Raw genomic sequence first — 24,242 nt, 5'->3', positions numbered from 1 at the left:
GAAAAAGAAAAGGTAGATTTTTTAAATGCCTTCTCTAAGATCTCTCAGAATAAAGAATATGACAATCCCACAAGAACAGTACCTATTACAGAGCTATGAATAAATGAAGAAGCTTTTTAAAAGTATGTTCTCATAGAACTCTTCCTACCAAAGACAATGAAAATTCAAGAAATAATACAGATGAAACTTCATGTAAAGAAGAATTTTAAGGAATATGAAATGTTTTTATATTTCAGTAGCTAAGCTTCCCAGGAGTACTTGTTATATATGAAAGATAAAATATTTGCAGTGTTAATTATAAGAAATAATAATTCTCTTATTTCTTATAAGTTCTTAGTGAGATAACCCATATGCAAAAGGGCAAATATGGTAGCTGTTGGCATTTAAGCCTTTGATACGTGTGCTACAATCTGTAGAACCACAAAGATAAAGCATAGATTAAATACTGGGGGGGAGGGGGATCATTCAGGAAAAGGACATAGAATCTATAGTTATGGAGTAGGGGAAGACTAGAACAGGAGAATTAAACAGAGAGAGGCTCGGAAGAGGGACATAAGAGAGAAAATAACATGAAGGGGCAGCTAACACTAAGGGCTGTTACACTAGTCACTTGGAAACCTATTACAGAAAAAAAATTATTTTTCTTAAATTTTTATTGGATATTCTCTGTATTTACATTTCAGATGTTATCCCCTTTCCCCCCAATCCCATCCTCCCTCCCCCTCCCACTGCCTCCATGAAGGTGCTCCCTCTCCCAATCACCCTCTCCCACCTCAGCACCTTGATGCTCCCCAACACTGGGAATACCAGCCTTCACTGGACCAAAGGCCTCTCCTCCCATTGATGCCAGAGAATGCTCTCCTCTACTGCATATGCACCTGGGGCCATGGGTGTCTCCATGCAAACTCATTAGTTTGTGTTTTACTTCATGGGAGCTGTGGTGGGTTTGGTTAGTTGATAATTTTGTTCTTCTCATGGGGTTGCAGACCCTTTCAGCTCCTTCAGTCCTTTCTCTAGCTCTTTTTAAAATTATATGTAGATATGTATATATCTGGAATTTAAATGGAATCACCAAATAACAAATGAGGTAAAGCCTCATAACACCTTTGCTGCCAGAAATAGTTTACATAAAATTGAGCTGTTGGCCAAAGGGGCCCAGGAAACATCAGAACAGCTTGGTTGTTGGCACAGCTATTCTTTGTTCTAAAATAAATAAATGATGGTAATCTTCTATTGCTGAAGCCAACTCTTACATGTTGCACTGAACACAGAGAAACCATGTTGGTGCCTAACTAAATCCTTCACCACTCCTGACTAGAGTTCATGGAACATTCCTTTCATGCTACCAGAAAAGAAAGGTAAACAAACACACAGCTATAAACCTTTCCCTCTACAGTGCTGACCTGCCTGCCTGCCTGTGTAATAATGACACAAACATTGTGGAAGTCACCAGCCATTATCTGATCAGTTTTAAAGACTCCATGAAATTGAGTCCATATTCAACACTGCCCAGGTGGCCAACCCTGAGGCTGCATAGGCCACGGACCTAGGAGAGAACCAAATTATATTGTTCTGCTAAAGAAATTTAGCAATAAGATAAGTCCTCACTGGGTGGTGGTGAAGCATGCCAGAGGCAGGCGGATCTCTATGCTCACAAACACCCTGGTCTCTGTACAGAGTGAGTTCCAGGATAACCAGGACTACACAGAGAAACCCTGTCTCAAAAAAACAAGACAAAACAAGTCAGAACTAAAAGGTTCCTAATTACATTCTGCTATATCCACAGACCAGTGTTTTATTTGGCCATTATCAAAGAAGCTTCATCCCATAGGATATTGGAACTAATACTGAGCCCCACAGTTTGACAATGTGCTAAGAAAGAGAGATCTTGGAACGCTTAGTCCTCAGTGGGATACCTTCAGCAAACTCCTTCCGGGAGATAAGTAGAAGAAGATGTGGAAAAATTATAAGAGCAAGAAGGAATGTGAGATACCAAGGAAACTGTTTTCTAGAGACAACAGGAATAACACACAAATGAAAGGACGAAGACCTGCACAGGTCCAAGACAGATAAGGTCCCACCACTGTGAGGGTTAGAAGGCCTCCATCTCTAACCCAGAGGGTATCTCCAACTATTTTCAATTGTTTGCAAAGGAAAAATTAGTTTTCTCCAATGGAATCTCACTAAGTCTGCAAAGCACACTTAAGAGCAGGCCCCATGCCCAGCAGTGGATGGCCAATGTAAAATTAGCTCACTGGTGGTTTTGGAGCCAGCCTTAAATGGATTCACTCCTCAAGGTCTAAACAAAGTACACTAAACTAGCACTATGATTTGTAGCCTTACTTGGCTACATCTTGAATCTGACTCTGGAGCTCATGCTTATGAGAGCTTAATAAATGTATCTATTTAGTTGAATATTATAAATAAACCAAAATATAGTACAAACTCACACAAAGACATGAACTCATACTAGAAGGTATAAATCTTTGGTGTAACTGCTGAATTTTGCATGTTTCCTATATGTATAGAATTTTAATTTTTTCAAGTACTTCCAAGCATAATTTATTTGAAGCTGAAGTATCATATGCAAACTGAAACATGCTGTCATGTTTTTCCTGGTCTATTTCCTTTCCTTCATCCTCACATAGATGCTTACTAACATTAGGAGGGTATCATATAATGCAGATCCTTAAAGGGAACATGTACTAGGATGTTCTAAACACATATACGAAGCATGTAATAAATGCTCAGTGCTTATTACTTTGACTGGCTCTTGGACTTAAATTATTTTACTCAGTTTCCAACAGCATTCAATCAACATAAAAAATTCTTTGAAAATGTTTTTTAAAAACCATACTTTCTTGAAAATTTGATAGTCCAAACAATATAAGGTGTTTTCTTGCACAGACCTTATCCAATGTAACCAAAGATGAACTCTTAGAACACGATTCACATAATTTAAACTATTATAACTTTTTAAAAAATAAATAAAACGTTAGAAAGTAAAATTAACATCACAAGCTTATATTAAAATGGATGGAAACAAGTTGAGAGTAATAAAAATCACATTTCTTTCTTTTTAGATATTCTTTTTAAGTTTTTAATCTCATATTAGAAAAATATTATAAGTTTATAATATGCAAAATGTTACTATGTTATCTGTAATTCTTTGTTGTTGTTTGAGGCAGGGTCTACTTATGTAGCCCTGGCTGGCCTGGAACTCACTCTATAGATCAGGCTGCTGGCCATCAGCTCACAAAGATCCTCCTGCCTCTACCCCTCAAGTGCTGCTTTAAAGGCATATGACACCATAGCTGTCTTATAATTGTAAATCTTAACAAAATTCCTACTAAACCACTTTGTAAACATATTAGAAATTCCCCAGATCCTTTCCATACATAGATGCTAATAAATAAGGTATTCATACCTGGTCTAATAGGTTTTTAAGAGAATTTATGTACGAATAGAGTACAACTATTCAACCTTTAAGAATGAAAGATAATTCCTTCCAATACTCAATTGCTTCTGGTTATTTAGTATTACTTTAGAATTGTTGTTTCTCATCACTTGCTATTGGAGGCATTAGGCAAATGAAGATCCATTGCTTCTCATTTTACTCTCAGTTTTATATATATGTGTGTGTGTGTGTGTGTGTGTGTGTGTGTGTTTATATGAATATATTGTTTCCAAATAGATTTTTCAAGAAACCTTAGTGTTACTTAAAAAGCCCAGTGCTAGATATGAGACTCTCTCACCTCAAGTTAGTTAGAAAATTTTCTAAAGGCCCTGCAAAACCATATAAGAGTTGCTCAATGCTCTTGGTTGCCTACAAAAACTTGATGGCATGATCCCCTGCTGAAGGCACACACACTTTAATCAAGAACATAGAGAAATCAAAATGGTACTGACCAAAAAGGCTCCTCTGTGTTTACTAGTCTTCATAGTAGTGGATGATGTTATATGGGCACCTAGGACAAAATGTGATCCAGGTGTGAACCTCTCTCAAACCACAGTAATAACTGGCATAGCAAGGTATGCCCATGGATTCAGTAGTGGTACCAATGTTACAGAAGTAACCAACCGCTTTCTGATTGGATTTAAGACTTGGTCCACAAGAAGAAGCACTTTCCTGGTACTTTAAATCTGGCCAAATATCCATAGTTGTAGAGCTCACAGATTCCAGGGTGAACCTAATACTATTCTTTTACTAAATAGGTTTAATTTAACAGTTTTCTTCCTCTTAATTTGTATCTTTCTAACCATATACTACTGCAGCTCTCAGACCACAAGTCCAGGATCTCCTGACCAGAGAATGGAGTCACTCACACAGACTGGATCTTCCCACCTTAAGATAATCAAGCCAAGCCTCCTAGAGTCATGCCTTCAGGGCAGCCTATCTAGACAATACATTGAGAGTCTCTGTCCAGATTATTCTAGATTTTGTTGACAATTAAAACTATCACATTGTAATCATAGTACTTTCTGCAACCATCAAGTTGTGGAGTCAGTCTAAATGCCCATTAATAGACAAATGAATAATTTGAAGTATCTACATAGAGTAGAGTACATTAAAGAGCCAATGAAAAAATAAAATAGGATGATGACAGGCTTTAGATATTCTCCTTGACTCTGTATAAAGGGTACAATACATATGTGGTTCAATGATGACCCCTTTGTGACTAAAGTCTTTAAAAAGTATCAAAAATATGATATTATGGACAATTCTGATAATTAAAACCTGGACATGTCGGTTTACTCTAACAAAATAAGTCTGTGTATGTGTGTGTGTGTGTGTGTGTGAGAGAGAGAGAGAGAGAGAGAGAGAGAGAGAGAGAGAGAGAGAGAGAGATACAGTTGCACATAATCCATTTATAATAATCAGCACCAGTCATAAACTGTTAAAAAATTAATATTAAAGTTGTCAATGTTAGGAGCCTGGAGAGATGGCTCAGCAGTTAAGAGCACTGACTGTTATTCCAAATGAATTTGCAAATTGCTCTTTCAAGCTCTATGAAGACCTGAGTTGGAATTTTGATGGGAATTGCATTGAATCTGTAGATTGCCTTAGACAAGATGGCCAATTTATTATGTTGATCTTTCCAATCCATGAGCATAAGAGATCTTTCATTTTCTGACATCTTCAATTTCCTTCTTCAGAGACTTGAAGTTCTTGTCATACAGATATTTCACTTACTTGGTTAGGGTCACACCAAGATATTTTATAATGTTTGTGACTATTTTGAAGGGTGTTGTTTCCCTAATTTCTTTCTCAGCCTGTTTATTCTTTCAGGAGAGGAAGGCTACTGATTTGTTTGAATTAATTTTATATCCAGCCATTTTGCTAAAGTTGTTTATCAGGATTATGACTTCTCTGGTGGAATTTTTGGGGTCACTTAAGTATACTATCATATCATCTGCAAATAGTGATATTTTGATTTCTTCTTTTCCAATTAATATCCCTTTGACTTCCTTGCAAATTTATTTAGAATAAAAAAAAAACAGGATAGCAAAAAATTTTCTAAACAATAAAAGAACTTCCTGGGGAACCACCATCCCTGACCTCAAGATATATTACAGATCAATCATGATTAAAAAAAAAAAACCATATGGTATTGGTACAGAGACAGGCAGGTAAGAAGAACAAAATTGTGGATCCAGAAATGAATCTATATTCCTATGGTCACTTGATTTGACAAAGGATCTAAAAACATTCAATGGAAAAAAGACAACATCTTCAACAAATGGTGTTGGTTCAACTGGCAATCAGCATGCAGAAGAATAAAAATAGACCCTTTCTTATCTCCTGGTACAAAGCTCAAGTACAAGTGAATCAAAGACTCCACATAAAACCAGGTACACTGAAACTAATAGAAGAGAATGTGGGAAAGAACTAAGAACACATAGGTACAGGGGAAATTTTCCTGAACAGAACACTAATGGCTTATGCTCTAAGATCTAGAATCGACAAATGGGCCCTCATGAAATATAAAGCTTCTGTAAGGCTAAGGACACTGTCAAAGGAAAAAAAAAGTCAACCAACAGATTGGGAAAAGATCTTTAGCAAGCCTACATCTGATAGAGGGCTAATATCCAATATATACAATGAATTCAAGAAGTTAGACTCCAGAAAATCAAAGAATCCTATTTTTAAAAATGAGGTACAGAGCTAAACAAAGACTTCTTAACTGAGGACTACTGAATGGCCCAAAACCACCTAAAGAAATGCTCAACATACTAGTCATCAGGGAAATGTAAACCAAAACAACCCTGAGAGTCCACTTTATATCAGTCAGAATGGCTAAGATCAAAATCTCAAGTGACAGCAGATGCTGGCAAGAATGTGGAAAAAGAGGAGCACTCATCCACTGTTGGTGAGATTGCAAACTAGTACAACCACTCCAGAAATCAGTCTGGTGGTTCCTCAGAAATTTGGACATGGTACTAGCTGAAGACCCAGCTATACCACTCCTTGGCATATACCCAAAAGAAGCTCCAACATCTAACAAGGACACATGTTTTACCATGTTCATAGCAGCCTTGTTTATAAGAGGGAGAAGCTGGAAAGAACCCAGATGTCCTTCAACAGAGGAATGGATACAGAAATTGAGGTACATTTAGACAATGGAGTACTACTCAGCTATTAGAAACAATGACTTCATGAAATTCCTAGGCAAATAGATGGAACTACAAGCAATCACCCTGAGTGAGGTAACCCAGTCACAAAAGAACACACATGCTATATGCTGTCTGATAAGCAGATTCTAGCCCCCAAAAGCTCTGAATACCCAAGAAACAATTCACAGACCATATGAAGCTCAAAAAGAAGGAAGGCCAGACTGTGGATTCCTCAGTTCTTTTTAGAAGGGAGAATAAAGCACTCTCAGGAGGAAATACAGGGACAAATTGAGAAGAAGGGATTTAAGAAAAGATTATTCAGAGACTGCCTCACCTGGGGATGAACCCCATATGCAGCCACCAAACCAAAGCACAATTGCTGATGCTAAGAAGTGCTTACTGGCAGGAACCAGATATAGATGGCTCCTCAGAGTCTCTGCCAGAGATACACTTGAGGATGCTTGCAGCTAACCATAGGACCCAACAAGGGGTCCCCAATGAGTGAGCTAGAGAAAGAACTGAAAGAGCTGAAAGGGTTTGCAACCCCATGGGAAGAACAACAGTATCAACCAACCAAACCCTCCAGAACTCCCAGGAACTAAAACACTAACCAATGAGCACCCATGGCTCTAGTTGCATGTGCAGCAGAGGATAACATTGTCTGGCATCAATAGAAGAGGCCTTTGGTCCAATGAAGGCTGGATTTCCCAGTGTAGTGGAATGCCAAGTAGTTGAGATGGAGAGGGTGGTTGGGAGAGGGAGTACCTTCATGGAAATAAATCAAGGGGAGGGGATGGGAGTTGAGGCAAAGAGGATAACATTTGAAATGCAAATACATAGAATATATGATTAAAAAATTTAATGAGGATTTGTAAAAGGCCTGGCAGAACTGAAGTATCTTGCAATCTAATTATCGGACTACTGAAACAAAGGACCCCAAATAAATGTAAATTTCCCCAAGAATCTCATGCTGAGAGAAAGAAAAGACCAGCTCCAGGAAGACCTAGCTTCTTGGTAAGCTATCCTCTCAGTTCTCTGCAAACAATGATGAGTCAGTGGGAGCAGGACTACAACTTGAATGGTACTATTTTGATCTGCACCTCCCAGGTTCTCTATTTAAACTTCAGTCAGTGCTTTTTACATTTATCTTTGTTTTGTAAAATAAAGTTGTAAAATAAAATTTAAAAGAAAGAAAGAAAGAAAGAAACTTCAGTCAGATTGCAGGATTTAGTGCTGTCCTGGAAATCTCTAAGTCCTTTTTTCCCAATGTGGTTACATTGATCAAATCACCGTTTTGCTTTCTGTTTAATAAATAAATAACAGACACTTTAAAAGATATTCAACATCATTAGCCATCAAGAAAATGTAAATAAAAACAACTTTGAAATTCCATTTTACCCTAGTCTCAAGAAATCAATTAGAAATCATGATGGTACATGACTTCAGCCTCAGCACTTGTGAGACAAAAGCAAGAGGATATCGGAGACTTTGAGGCCATTCTGGTCTAAGTAGAGAGTTCAGGGCCAGCCATGGCTACAAAAGGAGACTATATCTCATAAAAACAAGCAAGAAAAGAAACCAAATAACAAATGTTGGTGAAGAAAGAGCAACCCATACTTACTGGTGGAAGTTAAAACTGGTATAGCCACTGTAGAAATCAGTGTGGAGCTTCTGTTAAAATCCAGAGATAGAACTACTATTCTAGTCAGATAGTCTACTCCTGGACAAATGGCCAAAGGATACTGTATCACCCATGTTCAATGCTGCTCTTTTCATAATAACTAGAAGGTAGTTGCTATGAAATCAGGAAAAATGTTAATCACCTGAGGAATGGATAATGAAAGTGGTAATGAAAATTTATTCAATTGTAAGAAATTGAAATTCTGAAATTTGCAGGTAAATGGATAAAACTGAGAAAATTATATTGAGGTAGGTAATCCAATCATGATAAAACCAATGCAGCATGCTCTCTTTCAATATGAATCCTAACTTCAAATCTCTAATTTTGTGTGTTCAGCATGGACCTGAAGGAGCCAGGAAACTAAAAAGAGGCATACCAGCCTCCTACCCTAAACTCTCCAGCCCATAGAGCTGCTCTGCTCTTCCCTATACAATCCAACCAGTTTGGTTAACAGTCCTCTTTGTACCAATGGCCCTCCTGGATATTGCTCCTACTTCCTCTCCCCCCCCCCCCCCACTCCACCATGGCCCAGTTCTGGTCATGTTCACTCTGGATTCTCCCACAGGTCCCTGCCTCTGGCTATTCTTTCCCACATATCTACAATAAACTTTCTCCTCCACCATACCTAGAAGCAGTCATGTTTCCTTTCTTCTTTTTATTTATTTTGTTGATTCAGTTAACAGCACCAAAAACAAGATGTTTTTGTGTAAAAGTCATACAAGACATAGAAAAGAAAACATCAGGCTGGAGAAATGGCCCAGTGGTTAAGAGCACTGACTGCTCTTCCAGAGGTCCTGAGTTCAATTCCCAGCAACCACATGGTGGCTCACAACTATCTAGAATGAGATTTGATGCCCTCATCTGGTGTGGCTGAAGATATTGGCAGTGTACTCATATAATAAAGTAAATAAATATTGAAGGAAGGAAGGAAGGAAGAAAGGAAGGAAGGAAGGAAGAGAAAAAGAAAAGAGAACATCACCTTTATGGTATTTATGACCAAAAATTTATAACTTGAATCTTATTATCTAGTTCTCAAACAAGTGCACAATGAGAAATAATCAGGTTTTAGGGTTTTTTGGACACGAAGTTGGGTAGGAAAAAAGGGTTGGAGATCTGGAAAGAATAAGGGGAGAGAGGGTGAATTCAATGAAAACTTATTGCACAAAATTCTTAAAAAATCTAATAAAAATAATAGTGATATCTTTAAATGACTTGTATATGTCAAAAGTGTGAAGGTCACATTAAAGTGGATTAAATAGGTGTGATATGTAATTAGGTTTCCTGAAATGTGTATTAAATACATTAATAGGATATTTAATAGGATAGGAAAATTGGTGATGTTTGCTTAAAAACTTTTTGTGATGTGTATGTGTTGTGTATGTGAGTGTGAGTGTGTGTGTGTGTGTGTGTGTGTGTGTGTGTGTGTGTGTGTAAGCTACAATCAATATCAGATGTCTTCCTAAATTGCTGTCCACCTTTTTTGAAACAGGGTAACCATAGTTAATTGTCATTAGTCCGAAGAACCTTTATATATGTATTTCATTAAGTCTCACAAATCAAGGCAGACATTATCGGTGCTGCCATTTCTATTTTACAGAGAAGGACAGTAACAAGTTAAACAGGCAGCTAACTAATCAAAGTTTACATAACTTCTACTAGGAACAGCTGGGAATGTCCAACTCCAGCGATCTATCTCTTCACTAATGTGAGTAGTATTGGTGTCTAACAGATTATTCAGGAGCCATTTAAGAAACTCAGTGCATTTGGCTATGTGACAGTTGTACACCATCTAAAACATACAGCTTTGAAGATACCAAAACCCACTAAGGAGGAGGATATAGTTCGATGTGTGCATATTCAAATATGATCCTAATATATTACTAATGTAGATGTGATATTGCTAAACAATGTGCAATAAATAATAAATAAGAAACATATTTAGTACCTACCTAATGGGATTTATATTTTTAAAGTCTATGTTTTGTGTCTTGTCCTTGCACTTGTGTATCTACCAGAACCAAATTGTAAGACTATGCTGCCAAAGAAACTACATACTTGGATCATAAGACTTGGAGCTGGTCTTGATCATAGGTCTTGATCTAGAAAATTGTCCTCTGGAGAGTATTCATAGTACTGGAAGGTGCTATCCAGGCTACAAAGACTTACCCAGTTGTAAACCTTGCTAACTACAAAAGCCTCGGACCTGGCAAGGCATGTCAACTGGTGCAATAGTGACATAAACGTTACGGAGTAACCAATCACTTTCTTATTTGATTAAAGGCCTCCTCTGTAAGACAAGACTTATGCCTGGCACTGTAACCTGGCCAAAGACCCATGGATAGAAAAGTTGTAAAGAATACAGAAAAACTGGCGGTGATTATTTACTGTATGGGCACAGTATCAAAATATTTCCTGAATAGTTCTTTCCATGTCCATACACTACTGCAGCTCCCTTGCAGCAGGTGCAGTCAATTAATATGGAGGCCCGCATCTGCATGAGTGCAGATCTATACCACACCCCTTACTTGTGTGACCCAGAAACTATTTTGGAAGTGGAACAGAAAGTTTCTAAGAGCTAAAAGTGAGAAAACACTTTTTTTGCTATGAGGCTGCATTAGTTCCTCATTCATGAGGTGGAATTTGTGATTATTTCTCCCCTTCATGGTGGGATTTTTTGTGACTCGGAAGAAAATTGGGGGAGGGGGATTAATAAATGTTCTGAAAGATTCCATTGACAGTTTCTATAAATTTACTGAAAATCTTTGAATTGCACACGTAAAATGGGAATATATATATAATACACTAACAAAATCCTTTAAAAACAAATGAATTAATAATAAAGTTTCTGGGGCTGGAGAGAAGGCTCAGTGGTTAAGAGCCCTGACTGCTCTCTCCAATTCCCAGCAACCACATAGTGGCTCGAAACCATCTGTTATGAGATCTGATTTCCTCTTCAGAAGATAGAGTACACACACACACACACACACACACACACACACACACACACACAATATTCTTTTAAAAGAGGGAGGGGGAGCAAGAGAAAGAAGGAGAGGAGAAGAAAGAATTCTACTTGAAGTAGCTGATGCTAGTTTTCTCTTTATTGGTTTAATATTAGAAATTATGATATCGAAATAGTAACCTTTTAAGTTTATAGAGTTTTATAACACTTGTGTGTGTCGGCATGATATGGAAATCAAAGGACAAATAGCAATAGGCTCTTTCATCTGACCTCCAGTTCAAGAAATTGAAACGTTGTCACCCTTAGTAGCAAGTTTCCTTATTTGATAAGACATTTTCCTAGCCAGGTTTTAAGTTTTTATGTAATTTATGAAGAACTTTAATCACCATTGAAATGTGAGGGTGAAAATAGACACCTGTAACAAAAACATTGCATGCTTTGTGGTGTATGGAACTATGTTATCCAAAAAGAGATGTTGGGGCTCTAGTCTGCAATATCTGTGAGTGTGATCATTGTTTATACATTGGTATAAACAATATAGATTGGTATATTAAGGTGGGCTCCCATCAAATATGTTGGTGTCCTTACAAAAAGAGAAAGGAGACAGTGGGGGATGACGGACACGCAAAGAAGCAAGAACGAGAGTTATGATGTAGAGCACTCATGATGGTACCTTGATACCAGTCTCAAGAATTACAGGATAATAAATGCACATTGTTTTTTTATGAAAGGCCTAGGAAACTAATACTCATTTCATAATATCTAAACAAGGAAAACAACCTCAGATTGAAATAATTAGTGATTGCCTGAATTATTTAAGAGGTTATTCCCTGATTGTTTAAAACTCTTTATTAGACAAAGGAGGCTACTCTTATATATTTAATAAACCACACTAGGTTGTTTTTTGAAGATGTTTTTAATATTCAGTTCCTTCTATAGCAATGTATGGAACAGGAATATGTTAGTTAGTAAAATTAATAAACTCATGAATTATAAACATTTTAAGCAACAAATATTTAAAAATATTTTTCACTCGATATACATTTCAAAACATCCATAATTTCAAACTAAATAAAATGTTATTGGTATATTAGTTTCAAAGTAGTGTTTAAAAGATTTTCATAAACCCAACAGTTTCTTCATGCATTTTTATAGTAAAACCCTACTCCCATCCATTAAGGAGCTTTATCTGTTCTCTGCTGATTCATATATGCTTTTCTTTTGTTTCACCCCTTGCATATTTTAAAACATACATATGTTAGTTTATAAAAATTATCTTCAAGCATGAGCTTTTTGGAGAAACTTACTATGGAAATCAGAAAACAAAAAGAGGATGATTTTTAGAGTTTGATATAATACACTACAGTAATATGTATTTCATGAGGACAGACGAACAGTCACCTTAAAAACTGAAGTGGAATGTTAGTTCGTTACACAATCTCTTATTATTATTATTTATTAGTTATTTCACTTATTTACATCCCAAATGTTGTCTTCCTCCAAGTCCCCCTTCCCTTCACTTCTGACAATAAGAAACTCATTGTTTTTTAACTAAGACCAGGAACAAAGCAAAGACGTTCGTTCCATCTGGTTCCAATTATTTTACCAGTCATAACTACAATAATAATATGAAAACAAAAGGAAAAAGAAATATAGATTTGGAAGGAAGAAATAAAAATCATCTTTATATGCACATAAAATAATTGTTTATGTAAAAAAAAATCCTAAATAATCAACAGAAAAATCCTCCTGAAGATATGTATAGCAAGGTGCAAGATACAAGATTAACACACAAAACTAATTACTATCATATTTTCCAGCAATAAACTGAGCTTTAAAACATGTTAGCATTTATACTGACACCCAAAGTTCTTAAATATAAATGTAACACAATATGAACAAGGTCCATGTAAGGAAGAAACAAAACTTTAGTAATATAAATCAAATAATTAGAGAATGGAGAAAGATCAGTTCTCACAAATCTTATCTTTACATTCAATGTAACCACAAGCAAATCGTTGCATAGATGTTAATAAACTGGTTCTCTGTTTTTGTAGAGATGGAATAAGCCACAAAAACCAGCATAGTTTTGAAGAAGAGGAATAAATCTAGGGACTGTCAGTGACCAACAGGAAGACTCACTAAGAAGCTACTCATTAAGTAGGTTGAGAGAGCAGAAGAGAGACCAGAATAGGCTCAGACCACAGACACAGAGGGTCTGTCATGCCTAATCTCTGACAAACGAGCAAGGCAATACAAGTAGATGAATGATAGTATCTTTCAATAAAACTCTGAAATATCTAGATATCCATATACAAAAAATGAATTTCAACATATTTTTCATTGTTCAAAAAAATAATAACCCAAGACTAGCTAGAAATTAAAAAAAAATACAAAACTATAAAAACCACTAGTAGATAAGACAAAATCTAGAAGACCCAGAGTTTGACAGTGAGGGTTTAGATAAAAAACATTAAAGCATGTACAAGTCCTGAGCCAGTTCAAACCAAAGAAAATTCCAGCATAGAGGTGGAAAGGCAGGAGCAAAAATTTCACCACAAACTGAGGAGTGTCAATAAACACTCATAAGCTGTAACAAAATATTCCATTCTGGTGGGTATTCAATACTGTTAATAAAGGTATCTGAACCTGTGGACAGAAAAAGAATTTACAGAAAAATCTCTGCATCTTCCACTCAATATTGCTGCGAACACAAACTATGAGACCTCTTCAGAGTTCATATTGTAAAAATTGCTCTATTATCAAAACTTACCTACAGATTCGATGCAATTTCCACCAAAACTCTAATGGAACTCTTCATAAATAAAGAAATCATGACACCCAACCCCCAAAAGTCGAAGCAACCCTGAGCATGATGTCCAATGCTAGAGATATCACAGTATCTGAATTCAAAGTGTACGGGAGTCCGTCATCACAGAAACAGCATGGGACGGGCACAAGACAAGGCATGTAGCCCAATAGGACAGAATAGAAGACCCAGAAATAAACCCCCAGTGCTACATCCATCTAATCATTTACAAAGGTCCAAAAGAATTCATTGCAGAAAGAAAAACAAAAGCCAGCCTATTAACAAATAGCATTTAGAAAACTAAATATCTGCATATAGAATGGAATGAGGCTAAAGTTAGAATAATGAAGTTAGATTGGTATCTCTCATCCCAAATTAAGTCAAGATGGATCAAAAATTTTAGGGTAAGATTTTATAACTCAAAAGGGCTGAAGAAAAATATTGGAAAGATACTTCAAGATACAGACATCAACAAGTACGTTATGAAAGGAAACTAATGCTATGATGAGTTATTGCAAGAAGTGACAAACTGGATTGCATGAAATTGACAAGCTTCCCACAGAAGCTGGAGCTAAGTGAAGAGAATGTCTGTAGAATCAGGAAAACCACTGCTAGTCATATATCTAACAAAAGATTCCTATCAAGGTAGGATATACATAGAATCCAAAAAATAAACTAGCCCCAAACCAACTCATCCAGTCCAATCAGAACCTGAACACAATAGACAGTTTTTAATAGATAAATATGAAAACATGTTTAACATCAGGAACATGCAAATCAAAAATATACTGAGAGTCTATGTCACTCCAGTCAGAGAAACTATCATGAAGAAAATAAACCACAAACGTTGGTGAGATTGTAGGGGAAAGAAACCATTGTGACCACTGTTGGAAACAGACTTGTATTACTCAAAGGAATCTACGTCAGCATATCACAGAGATACTTGCATTTCCATGTTTACTATAGCATGACTCATAATAGCAAGATGTGTTGTCTATCAACAAACAAATAAATATGTGATATTGCCTCATTTGCAAAACATCTTGATAAAACTGTGTGTGTGTGTGTGTGTGTGTGTGTGTGTGTGTGTGTGTGTGTAAGAGAAGGGAGGACCTATTAGAGGAGAGGATGGGGATTGATGAAAGAGAGGAGGGAAGAAGAGAGAATAAAGGTAATATGAACATGAGCAAAGTATATTATATATATTTATATACAAATGAAGATTGCATAGTAAAACCTGTCGCTTAGTATGCTCATATGAAAATACAATGTCTATTAAAATAATACACACACTATTCTGTAATGATATATACAAAAGGGACATGGTTTATGGGTATGTGGGATTATGAATGAACCATTCCTTGTTTCTAAAGAAAACTAACATACTCTAAAGAGTATATGAGGCAATTTTTATGACAAAATCATTAAAGCCAGGTGTGATGAGATATATTTGCAACTCCAGCCATTCCAATGCTGAAGAAGCAAATTTCTTTGAGTTTGAGGCAAGTCTGAATTAACACTCTGTTTGAAAAAAAAAAATCAAATCTTCAACTTACAATTCTTTTATCTAAAAATAAAACACAGGACTGGAATTAGGTTCAGTAGTGATGTGCTCCCTTACTTCAATGTGTGGGCTCCTAGGTTCAGGTGTCAGCATGTAAATGCATGAATGAACTTAACCAGCACTCACTGCAGAGACTGCTGGTGGCAGCACTCAAAAAGCAACATAGCCTTCTGCCCTGTGAGATATGAGAAGAGCTGAGTTGAAAGTGTGCTCCCACATCTGCATTCACATTCAGTACATTGTAATGCATTCCTGTCTGGGTAGGTACTGCTGAAGCAACCATCATCCAAGCCTAAACTAAAGGCTATCATAAACAGATAACCATACATCCTTATTCTGATTAGACTGACCCCCTTGACCCGGATTTTTCTTCCCTTTCAAAAATATCCTACTTTCTTTATCTGAACTCAAAGCTTTTACCATGAACTTAAAACATGTAGATTTTAGATCCCTGCCCCCCAATTCTCACAACAGTCTTCTATGTATATATTTAGTCCTACAGTCCACCTTTGTACAACATGTCTTCCAATGTAGCAATGTGTAACAACTCTGTTATAAATTAAAATTATAATTTAGATTATAATTCAAATTAAATAAAAATGTTACTTAATCCATTTCTATTTTCCCAACATTTTTTATTTCCTAAGATAATCTTATCCACTTTTCCACAAACAAAATAATAACTAGACAGATCTCTGCCCAGAGGCAGCTAACTGAATAAGCCAGTGTCCCTCTACAGCTAACCTACATAGTCAAACTACATTTAAAATGTGGCCTACAACTGAGATAAATAAATTGAGAAAGGTGACTGTCGCCAGCTCCAAGAACCTGAGCTTATTTAATACCAAGGACCATGGTGACAGGAGAGAAATGACTCTTACAAGTTGTCCTCTGACTTCCACACATGTGCCATGAACTTAACACCCTAAATACAAAAAAATAGAGAAACAAATATTTTTAAAAATTAAATAAAAAGGCATATGCTATAGCATTACCGTTTTTCAGTTATGGACTGTAAGACCTAAATTTTCCAAGGTTACAGGAAAAAATTATAAATGCCAGGCCTCAATATAATATGTTTCTAAATAATATTGCTTTCTCTTTATATGTACGTGTATACATACATTTAAATGTAAATGTATAAAATTATAGATATTAATATGTAAACATACATATAAGGCACCCAGAAACTGATTTAAAGCCTGATTTTAAAAAATCTAACACAAAAATATTGAGTGATATTTTTCAAACTATTGCCAAAGATCTGTATTCTAGACCTGGCTTCCTTACAATGTAACTTTCAACATTTTATTTGGATTCCATGTGCCTCCAGTTCTTATTTATTACACTGCACAAATGACTTTTTTCCTTTTGATTAAGGCAGTTGGAGAAGTTAAGAACAACACATATACAAAGGTAAAATCGGGCCAAAACTTCATCATTTTTCCTAATTAAAAAAAAACATATTGCTAACATGATTCTGCCTTACCATTAAACTGTAAAACTATTCTATACTAGCCAGTAACACCTGGGAAATGCAAACTTTTAAATGTGGCCTTTTTTTCTACCAAACAGTGTAGATCCTCTTTTCTAGCCAAACTTATGTCCTATGCTCTTTTAAACCACAAACCGGTTGCCCCTGTGGCCCAGCAAAGTCGTCTATTTCTAAACCCCTGCAGAGAATCCTCATTTGGTTTTAAATCCTTTAACTGCTCTCACCAAGTGACAATCCATAAGCCACATCAAACTGGCTTCAGCCTGCTTTTCTAGGACAAGACCCAACCCCCCTCCACTCCCCTGCCACAAAGGGGATTTTCCCCTATATTTAATCTTTCATAAATCTCCATGCTGTAATTCCTTTGTATAGTTCCCGTCGTTTACAAACAGCTCCAGGTATCATTAAGACTATTTATTCAGAGTAACCACAGAAGCAAAATTTATGTATCTATTCAAGTTAGGATGGCACACAAATCTTTTACTCGTTTTTTCCAACACTACACACACACACACACACACACACACACACACACACACACACACTAGCTCTAGCTTTACGCAGGCCGACTGACATCCTTTCCCCCCACCCCAACCCCCCCTGTCCTTGCTCTTAATTTAGGCTCTGTTCTTCATGGTGACACTGTGTTCTTCCCACCTCTCTGCTCCCTCCCTATCCAAACCTGGCGTCCTGGGGAACACTGGGCATGCCCAGTAGCCACAGCTGATGCAGGAAGCAAATCGGGAGGTTTTTTTGCAGCATTAGAACCCGGCTGCAGCCGAAGGCCCTAAATCAGTGGCCCAGAAATTGCTCTGTCCTTCTACGATATCACTTAACTGTGTATCTGAAAGATGAGTACGGGTTTGGAAATGGACAGTTTACAGCGGTCCTAGTTTGCAAGGTGGGTCACAACCGAAGAGCTTTAAACAGCCTTTTATATGGTTTGGTGCTGCGGAGATTTCCGCTGTTCTGAGCTATGGTCATGCTGATGGAAGGCTAGGAGGTAGCCTGTGGCATCTCTGCTTCACCATGTAAATACTGACAACTCCCCACCCCTCACCCAAGCCACCCTTGAGCAGCCCCAGACTAAAAGGGGTGGGATGCTGCCTGAAGTCCAAAGTCTGTGCGCCAGACAGAGGGATTGTGTAGAAGACAGACAAATCAATCACTCTAAATTATTAAATCAAGCGGGTGGCTAACGGACCCAGCGATAAACAAACGGGCTAATGACAAATGACAGTTCAGGAACCTTTCAGATACTCATATGTGAATAGTATGCCTGTCTCCCAAAAGCGCATACCTTCTACGTACATGGTACATTTCCCTTTGAGAAAGATATTGACAGATTACACACACACACACACACACACACACACACACACACACACACACACGACCCTTTTTCCCTGTTTTCTGCTGAGACTAACCTCTAGTGTTTCAACAGCAACCGATTCCCTCACCTCACTGCCTGAGGATGGGGCACAGGAAGAAATGCATTAAGGGCTAAATAGGATAAGGAGGTGGGGGTGGGTTTCTTTGCAGGGGCTTGAGTCAGCACTGCAAATCTTCTTCGGAAACAGAAAGATAAGCAATAGCAGACAGAGAGAAAGACACAACTGCCCCTGCTGCTAAACCCTAGCCATTTCTTCAAACAGCAACAAACATGAGACATTTCATCACCATGCTGCACCCATATTGAGAAGGTGGGGGAAGCATGTGCTCGGCTTTAAGCATTTCTGTCTCCGGAGATGGGAGGAGACCCTGTCCATATGCTGTGGGAGCTATCCACCACCCCAAAAGTACACTCCGCCAGCACCTAGCAGCGTACCACTTGCCTGACAGGTTCAGCAGCCAAGCGGTTAATCTGCTTGACAGCAGGTTGTCTCTTACCGTAGGCAGCAGCGGCTCCATTTGGGCTCCCTGGTCTTTAATCTCCATGTTCTGCAACAGCTCTGGAAAAAGCACCTTGCTCTGCAGTGTCTTCGGGTGCCTTCCACTCAGCCTGGCACTTGCTCTACTTAGTATTCGGATCAGGTAGCTCTGAAGCAGGAGGCAACTGCACACTCCAACTCACCAGAGTCACATGGCTCCTACTCACTCGGGCTGCTGGCCAGGTTTTGCACTGATTGCGTTGGATCCTTGGACCGTAAGAGAGATCCCAAAGCCTTGAATCACTGCCCACACCTGGATACTTGTATGAAGTACAGCCGACAACGCTACAAGTCCAAAGGGCATTGAGAATTTTGCCTGAGATGACAACTTCTTATACAAATGAGTTCATGCTGTCCTCTAACCAGCCCAGTTTGATTTTGACACCTTGAGGCACCTACGGCATTATAGAAACCTGTAGGAAATAACAGTTCAGATATAGTGATGTCAACGCAGTCTTAATAGGAGTTTCCTTACCTACTATCATTTAGTATGATATTTGAGGTAGCATAACTTCAAATTTAGAATGTCAGTGTGCTTGAACTATACGCTAATTTAATAATGTAAGTTATTGGTAAATTAGTAAAATAAATATTTTCTATGTTTAAATTGTAAGAAACTGGTAAATCATGCACTATTAAAAAATAAGATCTTTTATTTTTTTTAATTTGTCTCTCCAAAAAGAGAGGGATGTAAAACATTTTGACAATAGCAATGACAAAGTTATATTAAAGGTCAATAAAAAGATAAATCTGATGAGTAGCCTAGGCATATATCCCTTGCCTTAACTAGTTGAATAATTCATGGAAGGAGAAGAGTCAAAGAACATTGTTAGAAGAAAAGAAATTGGTGGTAGTCTCTATGCACATTTTTAAAAACAATTGTGGGATTAATATTCCATACATCTTGAAATTAATTCTGGAATCTATCTTCCAAATGTGGAGTCAAACCCCAAGTTTTGGATATACTAGGCAAATATTCTACCACTGAGCTCTATGTTCATCTCTGAGGTCTTTGAAAGAGGATCTCAACAGTAGCGAAGACTAGCCATGAATTAGTTATCGTCCAGTCTCTTAGTCCTTAATGCTAAGATTACAGGTGTGAGCCAGCAGTTTCTGGTTGTATCTATTCTATGTAATAAAATCTATCTATTACTGACCTCAGACTAAGAATAGAAAAGTCAAAAGTATAGAAAAATAAAAGTCTCTTAGGAGTTAAAGAGGATGATTGAAAATCATGACTATAGTTTATTGTAAACTTAAAAAGCCACCAGATTTTATAACCTTTAATTGGCATGAATTTACAAAAAAATAATAGTAATAATGCACCAAAGTTTATAGATCTCTCATTGCAGATGAAATTATACATAAATTCTTCATCTTCAATACAATTTTTAAAATAAGTTTTAATTGCTTTATGGGAAACTACTAGTTTTTGTACTGTACTGATAAGAGTGACTGTTTAGTTCATAGGGCTTTTAGATTATACTATGGAATAAAATCATAAGATATTTGACTAATGTGGGCTCAACTTGATTTTCTACAATAAATTGATGAGTAAGTATTCCTACCCACACAAATAACCATAACAACCAGAAGTAATTTATATGAGTAAATTGATAAAAATATCCTTTGAACATTAATTTATATTTAAGTAAGTAATCCTAAATCACCCAATTTATATTTTTCTAAATTAATTTTAATAAAATTTTAAAAAGTCTGGCTGAATTTCAAGTGTAAAAATAAAACCAAACTTTTATTTAAATTTCTATTAATCAGCATTTTCTATAATCTGTATTAATAAACTATGAACATGCTTTGCTGGAACAGCCATTACTTGGGTACTTATTCTAGTGAAAGTACCAGTGTAATAGGATTCATCAGACCCACTGCTAAAGCAACAAGGTGGCTCAGCAGGACATGGTGTGTGCCACCCTGCCTAATGAACACACTTGCATTCCCAGAACACACGCAGTAGATGGAGAGAACACACTCCAACAGACACACCCAAAATATAAAATAATAATAATACACACGTGATATAAAACTTTTTAAAAATCCCATATTTCTATACATCTCTGATCAAAAGCCTCAAATACTTGCCTAGGAAAAAATGAAAGAAGAAACAGAAAATTTCCCTTATTTAACCTACTATATCTATTTTCATAAAATATCTTAAAGTTAATGGCCAAAGCCTGAGATAGTGCATCAATCAGTACCCTAACCAACTCACAGTGGAAGAGACAGCTAACAAGAACTGGAGAGACAATACTCACCACTGCATACTGGAATTTTTACTAAGAAACAAAGAATTCCCTAGCTCAGTGTCATTGGTTTCCAAATTCTGGTGGTAAAGGGGAATAAAAGGGAAGATAAATTCCAAATTGCATAAGGAAATCTGAAATGTACGAGTATCTCTAATCTGTACATCCTTGATGGAGACCAGGAGATAAATTATCCAGAGATTTCCTGTTTGAAAATTGCTCCAAAGTGAATTCTGTATAATTCCTGCTCCAAAGTATTTCCCCTTAGGCCTGGATCAGCAATTCTCAACCTGTGGGTCATGACCCTGTATCGGATATTTAAATCACGATTTATAACGGAAGCAATGAAATTTACAGTCATGAAATAGCAATGAAATAATTTTATGGTTGGGATCATCACAACATGAGAAACTGTATTAAATGGTCCAGCATTACGAAAATTGAGAACTGACCTAGATGATCAAAAATAGGCTTCTCTTGTTTAGAAATTCAGTAAGAATCTAATGAAATCTTACAGCCGGAATTGGTATCATCATGTGAAGAACTGTATTACTCAGTTCATCAAAAAAATAAATTAATTAATTATTGTTCTGTACACTCTACAAGAATGTGACAATGGTCTTATTCTCATTTGACTATTTTTGAGATACTGTGCTTACTAGTTATGTTTTTCCTGTCCTATCCAGCAATATAAGAGTGGAATTTCCCTCTATGAAGAATCAAATGAAAATCTGAATTGGCTGGAGTCCAGCTTAGAAAGAGGAACTACAGAATGCACTGAACAATGAGTTACCCTCATCTCTAGCTGCCCTGTCCTAACAAGTCCTCGTGGTGGTAAGGAGAGAGAAACAATCTCCATGTGAGCTTCCTCCCATGATTTGTCCTGCATCCTGAGATTCTTGCTGAGCTTGCTTTCATCTGGTCTCTCAATAGTTCCTTTTACTATTTTAAGGTCTGGGAATAAGATATTCATGTTAACACAATGTTCACCTTTCACAAAGGACCATCTAATTTTTAGTATATTTGAAGGAAACATTAAGTTCTAGAAATTACTACCACACTGATACAGGGGGGAAAAAAGATTTATTTTCATGCTTTTTTTTTCGGTGTTAAATTTCTAGCTTGGATCTCAAAGTCCCTTATTTTTGGTTTTTGGTTTTTGGGTTTTTTTTTTTGTTTTGTTTTGTTTTTTTGGTTTTTTGCTTTTTATATATATAGAATATCTGAACATTGGGCTGGCAATGAGTTTGAAAATATTTTATGTTAATATTTCATTTTGTATATGCTCATGCAACACAGCACTGTTTATTTACTATCCTTATGCTCAGTCCTGACAATTCTATAGCTTTCAGGACCTGGACAAATGTTCTGAGCAATTTAAAACATATTATGTTGATTTGTAAGATGAGTCTATCAAAGCACTTCATTGGGTTTAACCAACACAAAAGATGGCAAAACTGTTTTCTTAACAGCTGAAAAAAATTGAATTCTGACCATGATGGGAAAGCTAAGAGTATCTACTATAAAATATAAATGTGGGACATAGTTATCCACAAGTGGAAAGTCACTAGCTAAACTCATTTTACAAATACCTTGGGGCTCTAACTTGACAGTAATTTTAATCAATCATTAGAAAAAGAATATGCAAAAAAGTAATGTATTCCAGAGTTGTGCCAAAGTACAAGATAAAAGAGATAGTTCAAACCACGCACTCTTAGATCATAGCTGGCTTTCCCAATCCTGAAATTTGAACAGTTGTAAGTTAATTTTAAGGTGTTGTTTTAACTTATCCTAAAGGGAAATTCTTGCAGTGTACTTTCTCAGTTGATGGCTGGAAAACAGCATCTTAGTCCAAACTAGCTCAATTCAATAAGAACTAAAGGGCTATTATACTAGAAACTACATTGAAACAAGTGAGACATGTAAGTAAAGATACATGAGCTCTGAGGGTCTGGTTGGTTGTTGTTCCTCCTGTGGGGTTGAAAACCCCTTCAGCTCTTTCAGCTAATGACATTTTTCTTACCCTTACTATAGAGATTTAAACTCCTTTAAGTGTTTCTTTTGTGGAAAAAAATTAAATTTTCCCTACTTTGACATAAAAAAAATCATGTCTCAACTTACTACTTCTCTAATTATTAACCTTTTCTTCTAATTATTAGTCTTTGCTAAATGGTCCTGAATGTGTCATTTCTGTTCCTAACTTAAAAATAATCAAGTGTCCTCTGTGTAAATTTTATTATACATTTTTAAATTATGATGAACAAAAAATTTTGTTTACTATAGAGTTTGTACTGTCAAAGATGACAATTGTTACATTAACAAAGGAAGAAAGATTAACTCAGAAATTTCTCCACTTAATTATTAACAGACAATTAGTAAATAGTATTCTTATACATATTTATATACAATATCCAGAGAAATTTTACATACTACATAATATGAATAGCCTGAATATTTATTCTAATTTTACTGTAATTGCCTGACAATTTCAAAATATGTTTTCTGATCATTTACTTATAAATAACCTTATTTTCTTATGAAAAAAAACCTCATCTGAAACTATAATTTGGACATACATAAAATTAGTTTAGGATGGTATTTTATTAGAAATTTCAATAAAAACTTGTATATTTTGTGTTACCTGCATCTATAAAAGAAGAAAATGGAGACTTTTCAATGTATTATGTTCATCACATAATGAACTGTCCAGAATTTACTAAGGGACCATTAACTAAGGATGTGTTAGTAAGGAAAGAAGATAAAAACCTAAAGAATAATATTTAGCCAGAAAAATCAAGAATGACATAGAAACCAGAAAAAGACTCATTTATAATCTCACCCACTGGAGACAGCCACTCTTAATATTTGGCATGTATTACCTACTTTTTACTTTTCTGAAGGTAATGGGGATAGTTACTTTTTGT

At 36.4% G+C, this 24,242-nt stretch overlaps 1 protein-coding gene across 4 annotated transcripts in view; it reads right to left on the bottom strand.

Moving 5' to 3' along the window:
* SLC4A10 (solute carrier family 4 member 10) overlaps nucleotides 1-19,064 on the bottom strand; it is a gene marked incomplete at both ends in the record, with an annotated part of 275,521 nt that extends 256,457 nt beyond the window's left edge. For all 4 annotated transcript variants that reach the window (XM_080928210.1, XM_080928213.1, XM_080928212.1 and 1 more), the window contains one exon: nucleotides 19,017-19,064. In XM_080928210.1, the coding sequence (XP_080784336.1) occupies nucleotides 19,017-19,064 (48 nt within the window). The remainder of the gene's footprint in view (nucleotides 1-19,016) is intronic.
* Nucleotides 19,065-24,242: the final 5,178 nt, after the last annotated feature.

The sequence above is a fragment of the Micromys minutus genome, assembly GCF_963924665.1.
Source record: "Micromys minutus genome assembly, chromosome: 13".
NCBI lineage: Eukaryota > Metazoa > Chordata > Mammalia > Rodentia > Muridae > Micromys > Micromys minutus.
This window is presented reverse-complemented; position numbering and strand designations above follow the sequence as displayed.